Source organism: Drosophila kikkawai, chromosome 2L (assembly GCF_030179895.1).
Source record: "Drosophila kikkawai strain 14028-0561.14 chromosome 2L, DkikHiC1v2, whole genome shotgun sequence".
Taxonomy (NCBI): Eukaryota; Metazoa; Arthropoda; class Insecta; order Diptera; family Drosophilidae; genus Drosophila; species Drosophila kikkawai.
The window spans coordinates 12,567,603-12,585,162 of record NC_091728.1 but is presented as its reverse complement, the minus strand read 5'-3'; the positions used below and the strand labels follow the sequence as shown (position 1 = coordinate 12,585,162).

At 37.8% G+C, this 17,560-nt stretch overlaps 1 protein-coding gene across 5 annotated transcripts in view; it reads left to right on the top strand.

The window, feature by feature from the left end:
- Positions 1–15,595, top strand: part of LOC108082794 (uncharacterized) — a 93,024-nt gene extending 77,429 nt beyond the window's left edge. Inside the window, exons 2-4 of one of the 5 annotated variants that reach the window (XM_070289190.1) lie at positions 11,334–11,425; positions 13,100–14,763; positions 15,046–15,594. In XM_070289190.1, the coding sequence (XP_070145291.1) occupies positions 13,158–13,520 (363 nt within the window). In that variant the 5' untranslated portion in view covers positions 11,334–11,425; positions 13,100–13,157 and the 3' untranslated portion in view covers positions 13,521–14,763; positions 15,046–15,594. Of the gene's footprint in view, positions 1–11,333; positions 11,426–11,498; positions 11,949–12,654; positions 12,674–13,099 lie in introns of those variants that run through there. The other 4 variants (XM_070289191.1, XM_070289189.1, XM_070289188.1 and 1 more) reach the window with 4 other exon arrangements.
- The last annotated feature ends 1,965 nt before the right edge of the window (positions 15,596–17,560 follow it).

The window sequence follows — 17,560 nt, the reverse complement described above, 5'->3', positions numbered from 1 at the left end:
TAATATCTAAATTCCGCCTCAAGGCCTCTCATCATGGCGGGCTTAAATCGAATCGAACTCCCTCTTAATTACTCGGAATTGCGCTTGTCAATCCCAAACCTTTTTCGCCAAAAATTGTCACAGACAGAGACGGGGTATCAGAGACGAAATAGAGAGGGAGCTAATTTATGCAGGCAGCGGAGGAGTGCGAGTACTTGTATCTGTATCTATGAGATATACTAGCTGGTACTCGTAGTGCTCAGCCGGGTTTATTTAATATGCGTGCGGCGTCAAAGTTTGTGATGATTATTTCGGCAGTGGGTAGATTGGGGGGGGGGGGGGGGCGTGGCAGACGGGCGCGACACGCCCCCAGTTTCATGCATACAAAAATAACCAATATTGATTTGTCATGGCTCCGGGTTTTCGAGCGTGGGAGTGGGAGTGGAGTGTATCCCTCAGATACAATATCTACTGGTGAGGAAATTTTCCCTTCACGCTCCTTTGTGTTGCTGTGGCCTTTCTTCATTTTTATTTTTACTTTATTCTCTCATACTTTTTTTTTGTTGTTGCTTCCCTTTGCGATTTTGCGACTTTGGTTTTAATGATTTTGGTTGCAGCTTTGGATGAGCACACACACAGGAGTCCCCCCAACCCTCTGGCATATGCAAACAATCCATGGCGAAAAAATTCATGCTTATCCTTTTTTATTTTGAGTCTGTCGCTGCATCTACTTATCCATGTCTAGCTTTGGTTGTGTTCCAAAAAACTCATAAATGGGGAGATTTTAAATTAGAGAAAATTCCGCTGAAAAATGGCTTTAAAATAGCTACATTTATGATCAAATCAAGGCTGTAACAGAATTAATACTAGGGAATTTAAGGCTATCTGGTTATTTCCCTAGAATTTAGAACTTTAAAACAATATTTTTGGCTACTTATTTCCATTATTATTATAATTCCTGTATTAGTTTCAAAACCTATTCCCATTTAAACAAAGAGAAGCTTACTTACCTGGCCTTAATAAGCATACTTCCTGGAATTTTCCTACTAAATTTTCCAAAGAATAGCTTAGAACAAAGACAAAAACCTATTGAATTTCAAGTTTTTCCATTCCCGGAACATCTTTTTTTGGGGGAAAAAGTAATGCCGTTTATTAAATTGTTTTGTTTGCCAACTCTTGTTGAGATTTCATTTTTTGACGTTGGCCAAAAGCCTTTGCCAGACAGAGCCGCATTCTCAGCCTCCTGCTCCCCCCTCCTCTCTCCTCGTGTCCTTGTCTGGTTGCATTATGATGTTGATTATGCAGATTATTATTATCGGCCAGAACACATAGGCTGCAAGTCTGAGCTTTGGTTCATCATCATCCTTGCATGATTCATAGTTGGCAGTCTAACTGTCTGTCTGTCTGTCTGTCTATCTGCATGCTTCATTGGTCCGAGCCAAAACTGAGCCGAGCGGCTTATGTACGCTCCATGGACCAAAGTTTTTGGGCCTGTAATAGAGCTCCAGCCAGAATGCATTCAATGAACAATTGAAATTTATAATTAGTAGCAGCCGCACACGCACTCAGCGAACACAACAACAATCACGCACACTCCCCAGGAGAATATGATTAATACTTCCCGAAGTTATTTGTTATTAGATTACACCTAGCCGGAGGTGCACTGAGGAAAAATAAGTGGGTTATTTAAGGAGATTATAAGGGAATAAAAATTACAATTATTAGGGGGAATAACTAGGAAGTGCATATAATTCGCGTAAATATTATTATAATAAATCACTTTTATAAACTATATTAAACATTTCCAAGTTAACAAAAAGACAGTGTTCCCATAAAGAAAAGAGTAAACCATTTTTTTCTTACCTTAATTACCTTTAATGCTATATACTCCCTGAGAGTATTATAATTTCAATCTTTTTCTTATTGTTCCTCATACATTTTTTCTCCTTGTGTACTTTTTGGAATCGCTTCGAAGCTGCATTGTACTCGGATGCTGTGCTCCATTGTCTGGTGGCGGGCATTGTCTGGCCCCGGCTTTGTTTTCATCGCCTACGTTCGCCTCTGATAAGAGTCTCTTCCCGCCTTTTTTGGTGGGTGGCGGCGGCGAAGGCTATTGAGTGAGGGGGAGAAGTCGAAACTTCAAATTGAAAACTTTAATTAGAATTATTGTTATTGTTGTTGGTGCGAGTACGGCTGCTCCTGCTGGGTGCCATTGTCAATGCCCAAGCTTCTGCCTTTCCTTTGGTTTTAAGTGCCCAGACCAAGAACTTACCTTTGGCGCCTGAGAAAGGGAAGAAAGGTCCTGCAAAAGTTGACGCAAAAGTTTTCCGCAGGAACTTGACGCGTGTTCAACATACTTGAGCGCCTTTTCCTTTGCGGTAAAGGTGGGTGCTGGCTGGGTGGCCTGGCCAAGTGCAGTTTTAATATGTTGAAAGTTTTGTTCGGAAATCAGTTAGCCGCTTAGTTTTCCACCCCATTTGGGGAATGTCTGGCACGCTGCGACTATAGAACTCGTCCCCCCTCGATTGGAACTCAAAGCGCTTTTATCAATCATGCAATTTAGAAATATATATATAGGGAGGAGAGTATTGGGGGCTCAACTAGGTACTTCCTGCTTAATTGTCAATTAGTGGGCACACACATATTTTGTAAATGTTTTTCAAACTCAATCAGCCGCAACGAATCGATCCGAATGGAGCCACCAATCAATTTATTTCGCGTTGTATTTTTATTGTTATAAAAATAAGGGAAGAGGCGGAATTCCAAGTAGGGGCACTGGCACCAACCATTAATTAGTTTAGCCGCAAATTAGTGGAACATTTTCCACAGGCAACTCCGGGTCAATATATTGTATATAATTATATAAAATTTTTTTTTTTAATTCAGCCGCCCTAAGCTTTGTAATTATTAAAAATGAATTTCAATCTAATTTTTAATGAGATGGTTTGCGGCTGCCTGTCGATTCTTACTCGATTTATAAATACAAAACTGAATTGTGGTGTTGTGGCCTTATATATTATGGGATTTCTCTAACAAATTGCGTTATGTGTAAATCAAAATCACTTAGCGTGTGATTTTTGCGGTGCGAAATGTTTGTTACAACACAAGAAGGCTTCAGAAGGAATTAGTGAAGGGTTTTTGAGAGGAAGATATTAAATATTTACGCTTTATTTAATTTATTTATTGAAAAATTGTAGCTGTTTATCGATTTTTTCAATCAGTTCCAGATAATATATAAATATTGCCTACCCAATCAATCAATGTCATGTCAGCCCCACTTTGATTGTCCAAACACTTGGTTAAATAAGCATATATATAAAGAACAATGAACTCAGTCAAATGTCAAACAATTACAGTACAGACAGAGATAAAAAAAAGTCCAATTTATAAATGGAACACACATCTCATTTGGTACACACGATCGAGTGCCGATCATTTATCAATATTCAAAGAGCAATTTGACCTCACACCCAACTTCTGTTGTGTTCGTTGAGAAAAAAAAACCTCCAAATTGTACGCATTTCGCCATATTGTTCTAATTGCAGCCATTTGTTAGACTTTTAAGGCCTCCGAATAAAGAACCGAAATTAAGTGAAATGCGTGTCGTTATTTTGAAATCAGCTGCGGCCCCCTAATTGATATTAAATAACTCAGAAAAGCACACACTCTCGCACGACAACCTGTTACGCAAACCTCCACTTATGCATATATATGCGTGGAAATGTATATTTTAATAAATGCAAAGCCATAAATAAACTGCCGCCCAGGTTGGACAGAAAAAAAAAAAACAAAAACACCCCGCACAGAAATTAATAAAGAACCCAAAAAAAAAACACACACAAAGGCGAGAAGAAAAAAGCAAAATACCCAAATAACAATTTCTCAAATTTCCCAAAAACAAAACACAAAGAAATCCAAAACTAAAACCAAAAAAACACCCAAAAAACTTGCCATATTTTATGCATTATTTACGCATTTTACTACCGTCCGATGGAACCGTGACTAATTAAGCAATTTTTAAGCCAAATCAAAGTCCGATTCGCGCGGAGACTTTACTAATTATTTATGGTCTTAATGATAAGTTTTTGTTCGTTCGCCCTTTGTTCGTTTTTTAAGTATTTTTCAGTGTCCATTTGGTAAAAGAATGGCTTGGGTTTTACACTTTCCTGGGCTTGCAGTAAATTTTTTTTTAACGATTTATGGCTCATTTTTCTGGTCATAAAAAGTGCATCAGATATTATTCATTTCTTTGATTGAAATTATAGTATTAGCTCTAAAGTTTTTCCATTTAGTGGCTCTCAAATAAAAATAGTTATAGTTTTTCAATGTGATTAGGAAAATTGCTAAATTAACTTTAGTTTTATGAGGCTTCTTTGAGTATCTTTACTTTAGATCTTGTTCTCTGCCATAGGGTATAGCCAGACTTCGACTTTAAGCTCTCTGTCATTATAGCATCTCCGACTACTACTTCAGGTTTATTTCATAAGTTTTAGTGCCTTCATTAAACCATTTTTACAGCCTTGTGACTTGACTTTTGTTTTAGCCTAGCATCATCTCCGTCGTCTGCCCTTTTTTTTCCAGCGTTTTTTTTTTTGTTTTTAATTCTCTGCGTTGATTGCCTGCTGCTCTCTGGTCTTCATTGATTCTCTGAGCCCGATTCGTTTTCGTTATTGCCATCTATAAGTGCGTAATTTACTTAAGCTGCTTTCGGCTTAATATGCGCATTTTAATAGATTTGTTCCACTATCGTCAAGGCAATAAATTAATAAAACGCTCAGACCGGCAACCTGCCTTTTCTCCTTACCTTTATACTTTGCTTTCCTTTCCACTCCTTTCGTTTCCTTTTTGCCCTCCATTTCCCCATCTTTTTCCTAGCCGAATGCATTCTGCACTTGACTTGGGCATGGGTTTTACACTGAGAAAAATCGTAGAAATAGGTTAAGTTTAGTATATGTATTACCTTAACATTCTGTTGTCTAAAGTTATTGAAATATTGTTATAATTGCTTACTTATAAAGCATCATATATTGATAATTTGACAGTTAATATGTTAAATAAAAAGTATGCTCTGAAAAGCAACTTGGAAATCATATGTACTTTGGCACGAAAACTGCAACACATCATTTATTTTTAAAAATTAAGTATTTTCTATAAAACAACTTGAGAATTATAGGCTTAAAAGCAAGAAAAAAAAAGTATTTTCTAAGAAACAACGTGAGCATTATAGACAAAAACAACTTGAGAATTATAAGCACAACTTCCCTTAATTCATGTTTTAATATTATTATTCCTCTATATTTTTTCTCTCTGTGTAAAACCTTTACCTGCTAGCTGGTAACCGGGGCCTGAAAGCTTTTCAGCTGCGGCTGAGTGCCTCTAAGATGCAACTAATGATAACGGCGGCACAGACACCGACTATGGCCTCGTGGTTGGGGATGTGGATGTGGATGGGCTTGGGCTTGGGCCTGGGCTTGGTGGAGCCCGGTTTTAGGGGCTGGCTATATGCCGTAGAGATGCAGCTAGTAGATGCAGCTCGATTAAGCTGCTTACCTATTGCAGGGGCGTTGCATTTTGGGTGTAGCTGCCGCATCAGCGCGAGGTCGCCGCAGCTGACAGCTCAATGGCCCCGTGTGTAGTGTGTGTGTGTGTGTGTGTGGGTTGAGTTTGTTTTGTGTCAGTTTACAGTTGGCTCCATTCATAATTATCAACCTGGCTGGTGGCCATAGCCTCACCTTTTCCAGCTGAGAGCTGGAAGAGAACGCTAAAGGGGATCCCCGGTACAAGAGGCGGATGGGCATTGCTGCGCTTTTTCACGCTTTGGCGGCTCATTAAAAGAACCGCAACTGACATTGCCTTTTGTTCCGAAAACTTGCACTATAGCACCATTGCAATGGTGCAATGCATTGATCACACCTCTTTTTGCACATGAAAAAATGGGTGACAAGATTACCAAATAGGATTCGTGGAACTCCGAATGAGATTGTAATTAAGGTAGCATAGAAATGATTAAGTATTTTATTTTTTATAAGGTTTGTTTTTTTCTTCAAGAAACAGTAAGTTTTATAATTATAAACCCAGAAAGTAGTTTTAAATGAATTCTTTTTCTAAAATCCTTAAGCAAGTAATTCTTAAGAAATTTAAAATAAATTTTTATTTTCGTGCAGCCTTGTCTGTGGGCGTTCTAGAGATGGTTGTGTGCCATCATGTGCAGGAGAAGAGTTTCCAGAGATGTGCCAGCCCCCCTTTTCGGTTATAAATTATGTTTTGCCTTTTGCACAAGATTGATAGTTCTCCCATAGGCTCCATGGGTATCTCTCACTCTGTGAGCTGCTCTGGCCAAATGCCGTTAGCCAGCCAGCCAGGCTATATGGCAAGCAATATGGCAATATGCATATTCGACGATGTCATTCCCGTGACCCAGTTAACAGGGGGAGTGGAGTGGAGTGGAGTGGAGTGGAGCAGGGCGTCGCCTTTAATTAGCATATGCCAAAGCAGGTGCGCGGAATGTGCGAAGCGCGATAATTTGTGGATGGGCTTTGCCATTTGAATAATGCCCCTTAACTAAGGCAATATTTTGGGGCAACGAGAGGCCATAATAGAAGTTTGGTGGCTCTGCAGGCATAGAGAGCACAGAGAATTGCAAATTGACCTGGTCATTATATGATTTTGGGTTTAATTGGTTTTTGGCAGTAATCTGTGGAATTTTAAAGGTAAAATCGGGGATAAGGGAAGGGTTTAAATTGGAGTAGGAATTGAAAAAATTAAAAAGTTATTGTTATCGATAAATGTATATTTTAATGTGGCAATAAATGTGCGATAAATCGATATTTTGATAATTTATTTACCTGAGATATCTATATTTCGATAATATCGATATTTTAATATTAAATGTGATGTATTTCAATGTTTAAAAGTTCGATATACTACAATTTCCGATTTTTATGATACGTAATATATATTATCGGACTTATTCTCTCGGTATTTAGCCCTGAAATAGAGTCTGTAGTATTTATAAAATTAAATAAGAGCTTTTCTTATATTTCATATGATTGAAAGTTTCAATTTGAAACAGCTTGTTTTTACTTTCTGTTAAATCTAAATACAATATAGGGCTAAGGATAAGCCTTCAAGTGTTCCAAATAAAGTAAAGTTACTATATTTTATAAATTCTCCACAAATCTCTAGAAGTAAATTCTCGATATTTACTAAACCCCAAACTAGCTTTTTAATACCTTGCATCGTCTCTTCTCCTACGTTTACCTTTCTAGGCAGATAACCAAATGGAAATCTTAACCAATTTGCCCTCTTTCATACATAGATTTCAAAGGCATTTTTAGACAGGTCTTCTTTGGGACCCCTGAAGAAATGGCTCTGCATCAACAAGTAACAAAAGTATGCAGCAATTTGACTTTGGCTTCTCTGCATAACAGAGAAATCCCCTCTGGCATTCGTAGGGCCCTGGGGCACACACAGAACACACAACACACAACACACCCACTGAGAACCGTTCTAATCCCTTTTGCCATGCATCACATCAACCTCGGCAGAAAGGGGTTAAATCCAATTCGGTTCAGCTTTTCGGTGGCCTCACTCGCTCTTCCTCTCCGGTAACAACAACAATGGATTGAAGAATAAGCCTGGGGTCAGCCAGTAAATACAAGAGGGAAAAAAAGAAGCAGCGTAGAATGCAAGGAAACCCTAGGAGATGGGCTGGGATTTTTCAGCTTTTCAGTGCAAGCACTTCAATTTCAATGTAATCTCTTTAAAGGTGAAACTACAAACGGACAAACTTAAATGAGTTTCAATTTCAATTTCTATATCGATTCCGAAGGGAGTAGAGTGGCGGCGGGAGTACAAATAAATTCAGTTTTAGAGATGCCTTCGGTTGTAGACTTTATTTGATTTCATTACGCGCCCGGCTTTTACCTCTACGTTTCATTTCATTTTATTACTTTTCATGTATGGACAATCAAACATTGATGTCAGAATTTAATATGCTGTATAAATCGTTTTGAGCCATTGACACATTCATGCATTCGTTCAGTTGTACATACAAACATATATACTGGTATTCGTAGAATCAACAAACCAAAGTTGTCTCCATGGAATGTATGTAACCTCCTCTCTCTCTCTCTGAGTATTTGTATGAAAAAAATATTTATATTTACACTCAACTCGTATATATAGCAGGGCATCGGCAGCAGCAGCAACGCCACTTATATACATTTTTTTTATATATTTTTTATTTCTTTGTTTTGTATAAAAAAAAAAAAAAAGGAAAGAGGGGAGCGGCTTGCGTAGGGAAAGGAGAGTTTTTCACTCTTATTGCTTTTCGAAGCTTTTCCATGGTTCACATTTCATTTATTTTCACTGTGTGCACTTCACAACTTAATACACTTTATTATTGAAAATATTTTTTATTACAAGTGTGGGACTGGCTCTGATCGCTGAGAGGGCTTCCTGGAATTTGGTTTTATATACTTTTTTTTGGTGGCCCTGACACGCAGCTCTCATAGTTGTTTGGGGCATTGATTTGCTGCACTCGTTTCCACGAAATACAAATATAAATACAAACCGAAAAAGCACTCTTTTTTTTTTTGTATATGAATAAACCGAACAGTACCCTCCCCCATAACGTAGTATATTTTATATACATATATTTTTTACCAGACTTTTGCTCCCTCTCTGATTTTGATATTCATGTTGCATGTTGCTGACTTCTGAAGTTTTTTTCGGCAATTGGAACTTTTTCCTTTGCCTCAAGTGTGGGGGGAGGGAGCACAAAAAAAAATAATATAAAAAATACAAGAACACAAAAAACAATATGAATAGCTCTCTTTGCATTGTTTACTTTAATTTACATTTTATTTTTATTTTTTCAATTCGTTTCGTTTTCGGTTGTCGGTTTTCGGTCGTATGCAAATTCCCTGTCGCTCTGAGAGCTTCTTTAATGAACTAATTTTGCGGCATCGTCCGATTATTTATGTATTTCTCGCTTACTCTCGCCTCGCTGAATTCAATTAGGCGTGTGCCACGTCCCTACCCTGCCTTATGTTTATTTATGCCCCGACTGCTGCCTCATTTGCAAAAAGTTTCCCCAAACGAAAAGATTCTGTATGTGTCAGTTTGATAAATGATATCAATTTCTTATAGACACCACACACACACAGACACACTCCCCCCCTTTGGTAGGCTTCAAAAGTTTGTTTTAGAATGTGTTTCTCTGTTTCTCAACTCTGAAGTCCTCGTCCACTTTTGCCAATTTGACACTTTTAGCGATGCGCGTGTGCCGTGGCACTTGAATTTCAAATGTATCTCAAGGTCTCTGACAGTTGAGTGCATGAATTTTTAATACCGAACGAGGCAATCTCTTAGGGCACACCGTTCTCTGCTCTGAGTTTTTGTTGCCAATATATGCTAATCGCCCGAGAGAGTTGTATTCTGGAGTTGAATGAAGCGGAAAACTTTTTGCCAAGATTTGCCTAAGTAAATTATCAAAAAAAAGCGGTGGGATAAGCCACCCCAGTAACAAGTTGATAAGCCTAAATAAATGTCAAGTGAGATAATAATAAAATTTTATAAGTAATTAATTTGTTTGGGAGTTTTAGAATGGGGAAAAATATTAAAATAATTAAGCTAAAAGGGGATTAAGGGAAGAGTCTTAAAATAAGAGAAAAATTAATTATTTTAATAGAATTTATAGTCCTTCTTTTTTATATTTCTTTACCCAAAAAAGCAACAGGTTCTCTAGAAACTTCCCCAAAATGTACAAAAAATCCATAACCCGGCCTACTCTTTTTTGGCAGAAATCAATTTGTTGTGAAAATGCTTTTAAAACTAAGACTAGCCAACCATAAATTATGTTAGATATTAGTCAACTCTCTTCCAAAAATATAAAAATAAAAAGAAACAAACAAAAATCTCTGCAATAATTTAAAATGCCAACGAACATTCATAACGAGCATACAATTAACACAAATTCCCCCCTCATTCTGGCTGGCCGGCAGCTATTAGCCCAGAAAAACACACATTGGAATGAACGCACAACACAACACATTAGCCGAGAAATAGCCTCAACCTCAGACGGCGAGATACAGATACATTTAAGAGACCCACCAAGTAGCCAGATACAAGATACAAGCGGCGGCGACAGACGGACGACAAAAACGGCCGCGAGGCAAACGGTTCCCAGATCCCAATGTAAATGACATAGGAGAAAAAAAAATATCATAGAAGGGAGGAGTGCACTGTAAATTAATTTTAAATATATAAAATATTTTATAGGGTTAAATTTATATTGTTTTTAAATTAGTTTTTAATTAGGAAAAAAGAATAAAGTTAATTCTTACGTGATAAAGATTTATTTATACAAAATAAATTAATTTTGGTGCTTAAGTTTTATGATTATTATTTTTTCTTTATATTGAAATGAGAATAAGCTTAATTTTTTAAATTTTTCAAGAAGAAATTGATCACTATTTAAGTGATAAATAGGTTTAGAGTTTTTGTTTGTATTCCAAGACACCTTAAGTGCATTTTGGTATAATCTAAAAAAAGTTACACCTCTTTTCCCCAGTGTATCAGAATTGAAAAACTTTTGGCCACTAATCTATAATGCTGTCAGGCATTAAACAACTGAAAAGCCAAATTTGTAACTCATTAAACAAAGGGCAGCGAAAGGGAAAAAATATATTTAAACAAAAAAAAAGAAAGAAAAATGAAACGAAACGAAACTAGCCAAACTGAATGACTGATAAATGCCACTCGAGTCTTGCCGGCTGTCTCATTTGGACTGCCAAATAATATTTAATTATAAACAAATAAACGAGGGAGAGCGCAGAGCCAGAGCCCGGGGTTAGGCACGTCTCGTAAAAGGTGCCGAGTGATTAATTATTATGTCAGGGAATTAAATCAAATATTTGAGTTGACAGAGCGAACGTACCGCGTCGTAGCGGAGCGATGCAAGTCTTATCTGTCTGTTCGAAATCACGAAATGCAAATAAAAATGACTTTAAGGAAAAAGGCGAAAGAAAAAATGCCATAATAATTTCTTTCTTTCTTTCTCCCTGGTTGCTGTCGCGCGGCATGAAAAATTGAAAAGCCAACACAGGCCGCGGGCAAAGATAACATAATCCCATAGCCAGAAACCGTGAGGTACCTACACCTCCTCCCACCTTTTTCTTTAATTTTTTTTTTGTACGATTTGGTTTCGGTTTTGGGTTTGTTTTTATTTCGATTTGGAAGAAGACGAAGACGAAGACGGACAAAGAAAGAGGGAAACATTAGCATATATCAATGCCAAATGCAAATAAATCATCAATAACATTTCTCTGCCACTTATGCACCACTTACAGATACTTACGCCAGAGGACGGAGCGATACGGCCGATACGGAGCGATACCTGAAGAACTGCAGAGCTGCAGCTGCGGTGTGCATTTTCCCTCGAGTAAAATCCCCTTTCGTAGCAAGAACAAAAAAAAAGAAAAGAAAAAGAACGAAGAAATAATATGTAAATAATGAATAAACGTCTGTCTAACTAAGGCGCCTTGCATAAATTTACGCCGGGAGGGAGGATAAGCCCGAAGAGTAGCAACGGAGGAGTGGGAGTAAACCAGCAAGGAGAGAAATGGAAAGGCAAACATAAAGCAATTTTATGCGTTTTTAAAATGCGGCAATTGGCTGAAACAACACACTGGAAAATTCGAGCGAACCGCATGTGAGCACGTTTCGCCTTTTCCGAAGGGTAAATCAAATACGAAGGGAAGCAACTCCAACTCCAACTCCCAACCTCAATGCCATATCTCAGACGCTGATAAGCAATATAACGCAAATGCATGATGGTTTGTTGACGACCAACAAAAAGTTCTTGAGAGCGTGTGTAAACATTGGCTGAAAACTGAGTACTGAAGGAAAGCGCAAGGACAGCGGAGAAGGATCTCCCTTTACAGTTACAAATTGTAGCCACAGCTGTGCGTGTGTGTTGCTCCTGCTCTAAACCATTTATAAATGTAACAAAAAAGCAAGAAAAGAAAACAAGCAAAAAGCAGTGGAAAGCCCTTGGCACAAGTGCAATGCATAAATATAACACACACACAAAGAGATACAAAATAACTGAAAAGGTGTTTGCCAAAAAATACACAAAAAACCTAAAAAAAACGCACGCGTTTATAAATCGATAATTTAAAGCAATGAAAGAGCTATAAACACTGGCCTTGGCCATAAAAAAATCACACTTAAGGAGTAATGCCGTCGCGGTTAAGTGCTAAAAGTGCAATTTCAGCAATTGTATCTGCGAGATACATTAGCCTGGGCACCCAGGGGTGTGTGTCCCGCGCTTAATGACAATTTGACACAGGCAAAATACATGAAATTGAGCAATTTATATGCCAAATGTGTAATTTGAGATACGTTTTGTAGCCGAGCCCGAGATGAGCAGATGTTGGGTTAAGCAGAGGACCAAAGAACTTTAATTGCAGCCAGTTGTTGTGTGTGTGTGTTGCAACATTGAGATACAATGCGTATCCATGAGATACTTTTCCGTGTGTGCTGTGTGTTTGTGCAATAAACTTGCAAAGAACATTAATTGCAACTGCTACTAACTGATGCCAGATGGCTATGTGTATCTGTGAGATGCATCTGAGAGGTGCATGTTTTTAAGAAAAAAGAAATATATAAAACAAAGCTTAAACTACAAGTGCGTATCTGTTGTTTGTGAAATTAAATCTTGAAATAAATATACAAATATAAAATGCAATGCATTTGCATTCATTAAATATATTAAAATAAATCTAAAGGTATCAATTAGGTAAATTGCATCAACAAAAAACCCTCTCAGTGCCATTAACCTTATTTATAAAATCAAACTAAATAACAAAATAAGTGAGATTCGAGATACAGTGAATAAAAACTACAATAAAAGTGTGAAAAAGATTGGCAACAGTGATACGTATTTGTAAAGCCATAAAAATAAAACAATACAAAAAAAATAAACCAACATAAAAAGTGCTTCACCTATGGATAAATATTTCTTTTCTCTCTTTTTTTTTGCCCGCCACTAATGCAATTTAACTAAAAACCAATTCATTACTTAAACCAAAAATCCTTCTAAACTGTATTACAGAGCATCATCCACAATTAGCGCCATCGGAGCCGAGGAGCCAAGTAGCAACCAATGGAACATGTTGATGCCGGTGCGGGAGTACAACAAGCACATAGCCAAAATACCAAATTGCAAGATGAGGCAGCGGCCAGCGCTTAGAGCGGCGTTCGTCTGGATGTGCTCGCTTCCGTTTTTGCTGCTGCTGCTAGTGCTGCTCCTCGACGTGGCCCAGGCTCTGGATCCAGCGGCCAGTGGAGCCGGGAGTTCAGGAACTGGAGGAGCAGGAGGTGGTGCTACTTCTACTGCCGGCGGAAATGGCGGTGCAAGTGGAGGCAGCCTGAGCAGTGGACCGCCCACACTCATTGCCAATCTCACGGAACAGGGCAGTCCCGGTGTGTATAATTCGACAATGGGTTATAATGCTAATTACATGTATATATAATATACATATATATGGCGTTTATGTGGCTGTTTAGCTGACCTTTGTAACTTTTAATACCCCTCCCATAACGAAAGCGATGCCGCCATTTTGGCATTTGAAGGCAGGTTTATGCCAGGAAAATATGATGAAAACAGCATATATATTTTTTAAATTCAACAAATAGTGGTCTAAATTATAAAATTGTACATCTGTAAAGTGACCAAAGCTATCAAAATTTTCTATACGGCAAGGCTTCTCCTAATGTTTCTTTATAAAACATCATTAAAGAGGCAAAACAAGTGGGTTCTTACTTACTTTTAAAAATATTTAAAAATCAAGAAATGATTTCGAAATATAAAAGCAAACCTTTATATCCAAATTGCGTGACCAGATTTTCAGAATTCACCAAGGTGGCAACCTTATTCCTTGTGTTTTTCACGAACTCGGTCACACTTAATTTGGCTAATTTCAAAAGCCCGTGTAAACATGGAATGTGTTTGTGCACCAATATTTGTGTGCGTTTCCTTGTGCGCATTTCCGGTTTCCGCTTCCGCTGGCTCGCTCGCTAGCCAAGCGGGTGGCAAAAACTATTAGCCACTTGGCGCTAAATAACCACGCCCACGACCCACAGCACCCCCCCATTCGAGGCAAAACACTAAGCATCAATTAACCCAATTTTCAGAATCCATTTTCACCTGCAGTTAAGTTGGGAAAAGCTTTTGGCTTTTTCACAGTATTTTTCTAGCTGCGTGTTCGCAGTACCTTTATACATATGTATGCATGTTTTTTTTTCGAGAGAGAGAGAGAGAGTTTTTCCTTTACCTTTGCCCAAGCAAATGCCCAAGTGACGGTGTCGAAACCAAGTTCCAACTCCCAAAGTCCCCCAAGCCGCCCACCTAATCCCATCGAATAATGCTGGCCTGGCCACTCTTGTCCAGACTTTTGTTGCCTTCTCTTCCACCATTTCTTTCGCAGGCGTTGGCTCGATTGTTGTAGTTTGGTTTGGTTTTGGATCTGGATTTGGATCTGGAGTGGTCGTCGCTGGAGTGGAAGCTGCAATAATAATTAATCCATTGATTTTACAATATTTTTTTTCAGCTTTAATAATTTACCTTAATAAATATGCATTCTTTCGCAGCATTTAACAATGAATATTTAAACAAACATAACCTTTTTTTGCAGCCCATATAGGTCTTTTTTTTATTGTTTATTTTGTATAATAGTTGCCTTTTTGGTGTGGATCCAATTACAAATTGATGAGCAGGTAATGAACGCAAAAAAACAAATAAGGACACAATATACAAAAAAAAAAAAAAAACGATAATTTTAATTTGGAAACGCTACTTGTGTTGCCAACTTTGATTTGCATGTAATGTCATAAATAATTCATTCGAACGCATTCAACATTTATACATAATTCCATCTGCCTCGTTTTGTTCTAGCTGTCGCTATTAATCAAATTATCCGTATACTATGTGCATTTTTAACGGTCTGGTTTTTCTCTTCTCTCTTTTTTCTTTTTGTTGTTGTCATAACGTTTATGCAGCCGCCTGGAAATTCGGTGTGACAGAGCAGAGAGCAGGCGGTCATAAACTACTGCAGAATGCGGGTGGCCATAAGAACTGACGCTTGATTGATTCTCCCAGCCACGAGGGACACCTGGAACGCGCGATGCCAGATGTCAGGGATAATAAATTTAGGTGACAACACTCGAGAGATACATTGTGTATTGCTGGAAGTTTGGAATCGTTTGAAAAATAGGAGTTTGGAGATTAAAAAGTTTGAAATAAGTTTTTTAATTAATTAGATTTTTGGTAAACTAAAAGTTAAATCTAAATTGTTACCCTATCCTAAATTATAACTAAATTATAACTTCCCATAATGATAAGTAAAATGTTTAAAAATATATAAGAATTACTTTAAATGTGACCATGGTTTTCTGAAATTACCAATGTGACCTTTACTTTGTATTTTTTCTAAATTCGATCTTTTGTAATACAACTTTAATATAAAATATATTAAAAACTATTAAAATTTATAACTAACTTGATAAATGTTTACAAATTAATTTTATAAGAACATAAAAGACTGTTTAATACCCTATTAAAAACCCTCAAACTTTGTTAACTAACTTTAAGATCTGTAAATAAAATCAAACTAATTTATATAAAAACAAACCATGAAATGTCTTGATGGTGTGTCATCCTTTTTTTTGGTTTCATTTTCATGTTGAACTGTCGATCAGGCACAACTCCTCGGCAGGAAGTTGTCTTAACCTGTCCATAAAGATGGCACTCCTCGGCCTACACGATTGCCGTTAAAAACTGGTTTTAATCTGAGACTCTTCAGACCTCCTGTACCCTCTTGTGCCCCTTGTGGTTCTTGCGGTGCGCCGTGAGATACGTACTTTATGCATTTTCTGACTGCATCTTGATAGGCCGCATCGGTGGTGGAGACCGGAGACGACGGGCCCAGGCCGGGCCAAAAAGATTGACTCCGGGCCGAGTGTTGATAAGGCCCCGCACAAACGGCCGATAAAGTCAATCAATCAGCTGGGAGACAGCCGCGGCTCAAAGCGGACTTAATTATCTGTTTTAGATAAAGCCAAGGCCAAAAATAGCCACGGTTAGTAATGATGTTATGTTAAATATCCCAACAAAAGCGGTCATTTAATATGCCAATTGTGAGGCGAACAATGGTCCATACTTGGTCTTATGGATGGTCACCATATTTAGGTAGCTTTTAGAGATGCTCGAACAAGACTTTGAATGGCTTTTATTATTATTATTGTTATATTAAACAAACGATTTTGGAAGGCTTTGAAAGGAACCACCACCTACGTAGAGGTGAAGATCTGTTGGGAAATACCAGCGATTCATTCAACGAAAAATATGAATTGATATTTTATTGATATTTAGGTTTGTTTCCTTTTGTGATGTAGATAAAGGTATGTGGTTTGTATAGGAAATAAGTTAGTATAAGCTTACTTATAAAATATGGCACTATTAGATTTTTCCTCTCAATATACTCTTTTTAAGCCACTAACTGGTTTTCCATTTCAACGAAACAATAATAGTCAAATATCCACCTCATTTAACCTAACCCAATTCTTCTTTAAATGCCAAAATCCATCGATTCTGAATTCATAGTTCCACAAAAGCCAATATTTACTTAATTCCCCTACTAGACAAGCTTTGGAAATCACAATCTTTGCACATAGTTTGCAAAAGAATTTTTCTTTAAATTTCATTTTGTTAAATTGCCTCTAAAATTATGTGCCGAACAATTTGCCAATCCAATTCTCCCTGCCCGAAAACCTAGGAGCAGCAACCCAAGAGGAAAACTTGTCGATTGCCAGGCAGCAGCAGCGGGACCCTGGCCGAGGCGATGCGAAATAAAACTTTCACATAATGGCTTCGAAAGTTGCACACTTTGGTGCAGAATTGAACTCACCTTTTTGTGCTTTTGGGCCTGGCCCACCGAAACTTGTTCCTGTTCTGTTCCTGCCGCTCGCTCGTCTGCCAAACAAATAGTTGGCCATAAGAAGTTGTTCAAATATTTATTTACTTTTTCAAGTTGCCAACATATTTCTTTTTTTTTTTACCCCGAGTGTGTGTGTGTGTGTTCAGTGTGTGTTTGCCTGGTTTGGTCCAATGTTTATGTATAATTCCCTGGGCCAAGTTACCGGCAGCTGCTGCCACTTTTAGCACTTCTCCTTCTGGCCAAAAAAACTAATAACAAATCTTTTCATTAGTTGCGTTAGACAAGTTAGTTAAAAAGTGCACTTTACGCAAACAAATGCGTGTCTATAAAAGAAAATTCAACTAAGAGCCAAGAACAAAAACGAAATAAAAATTGAATCAGCTAAGCCAATAACCAGGAGGAGTAGGAAAGCACTCTCTTTCGTAGAAGAAGTTCGCCGCCACACGAAAGGTGTACAAGTTTTCCAGAGCTACTGAGCATAATGAAAGCATAACATTTAGTTAGCACTTGTGTATTTGCAATATAAACTGAGGGGAGCGCACCACCTCAACCTCAGCTGGGATAGACAACAACTTTTC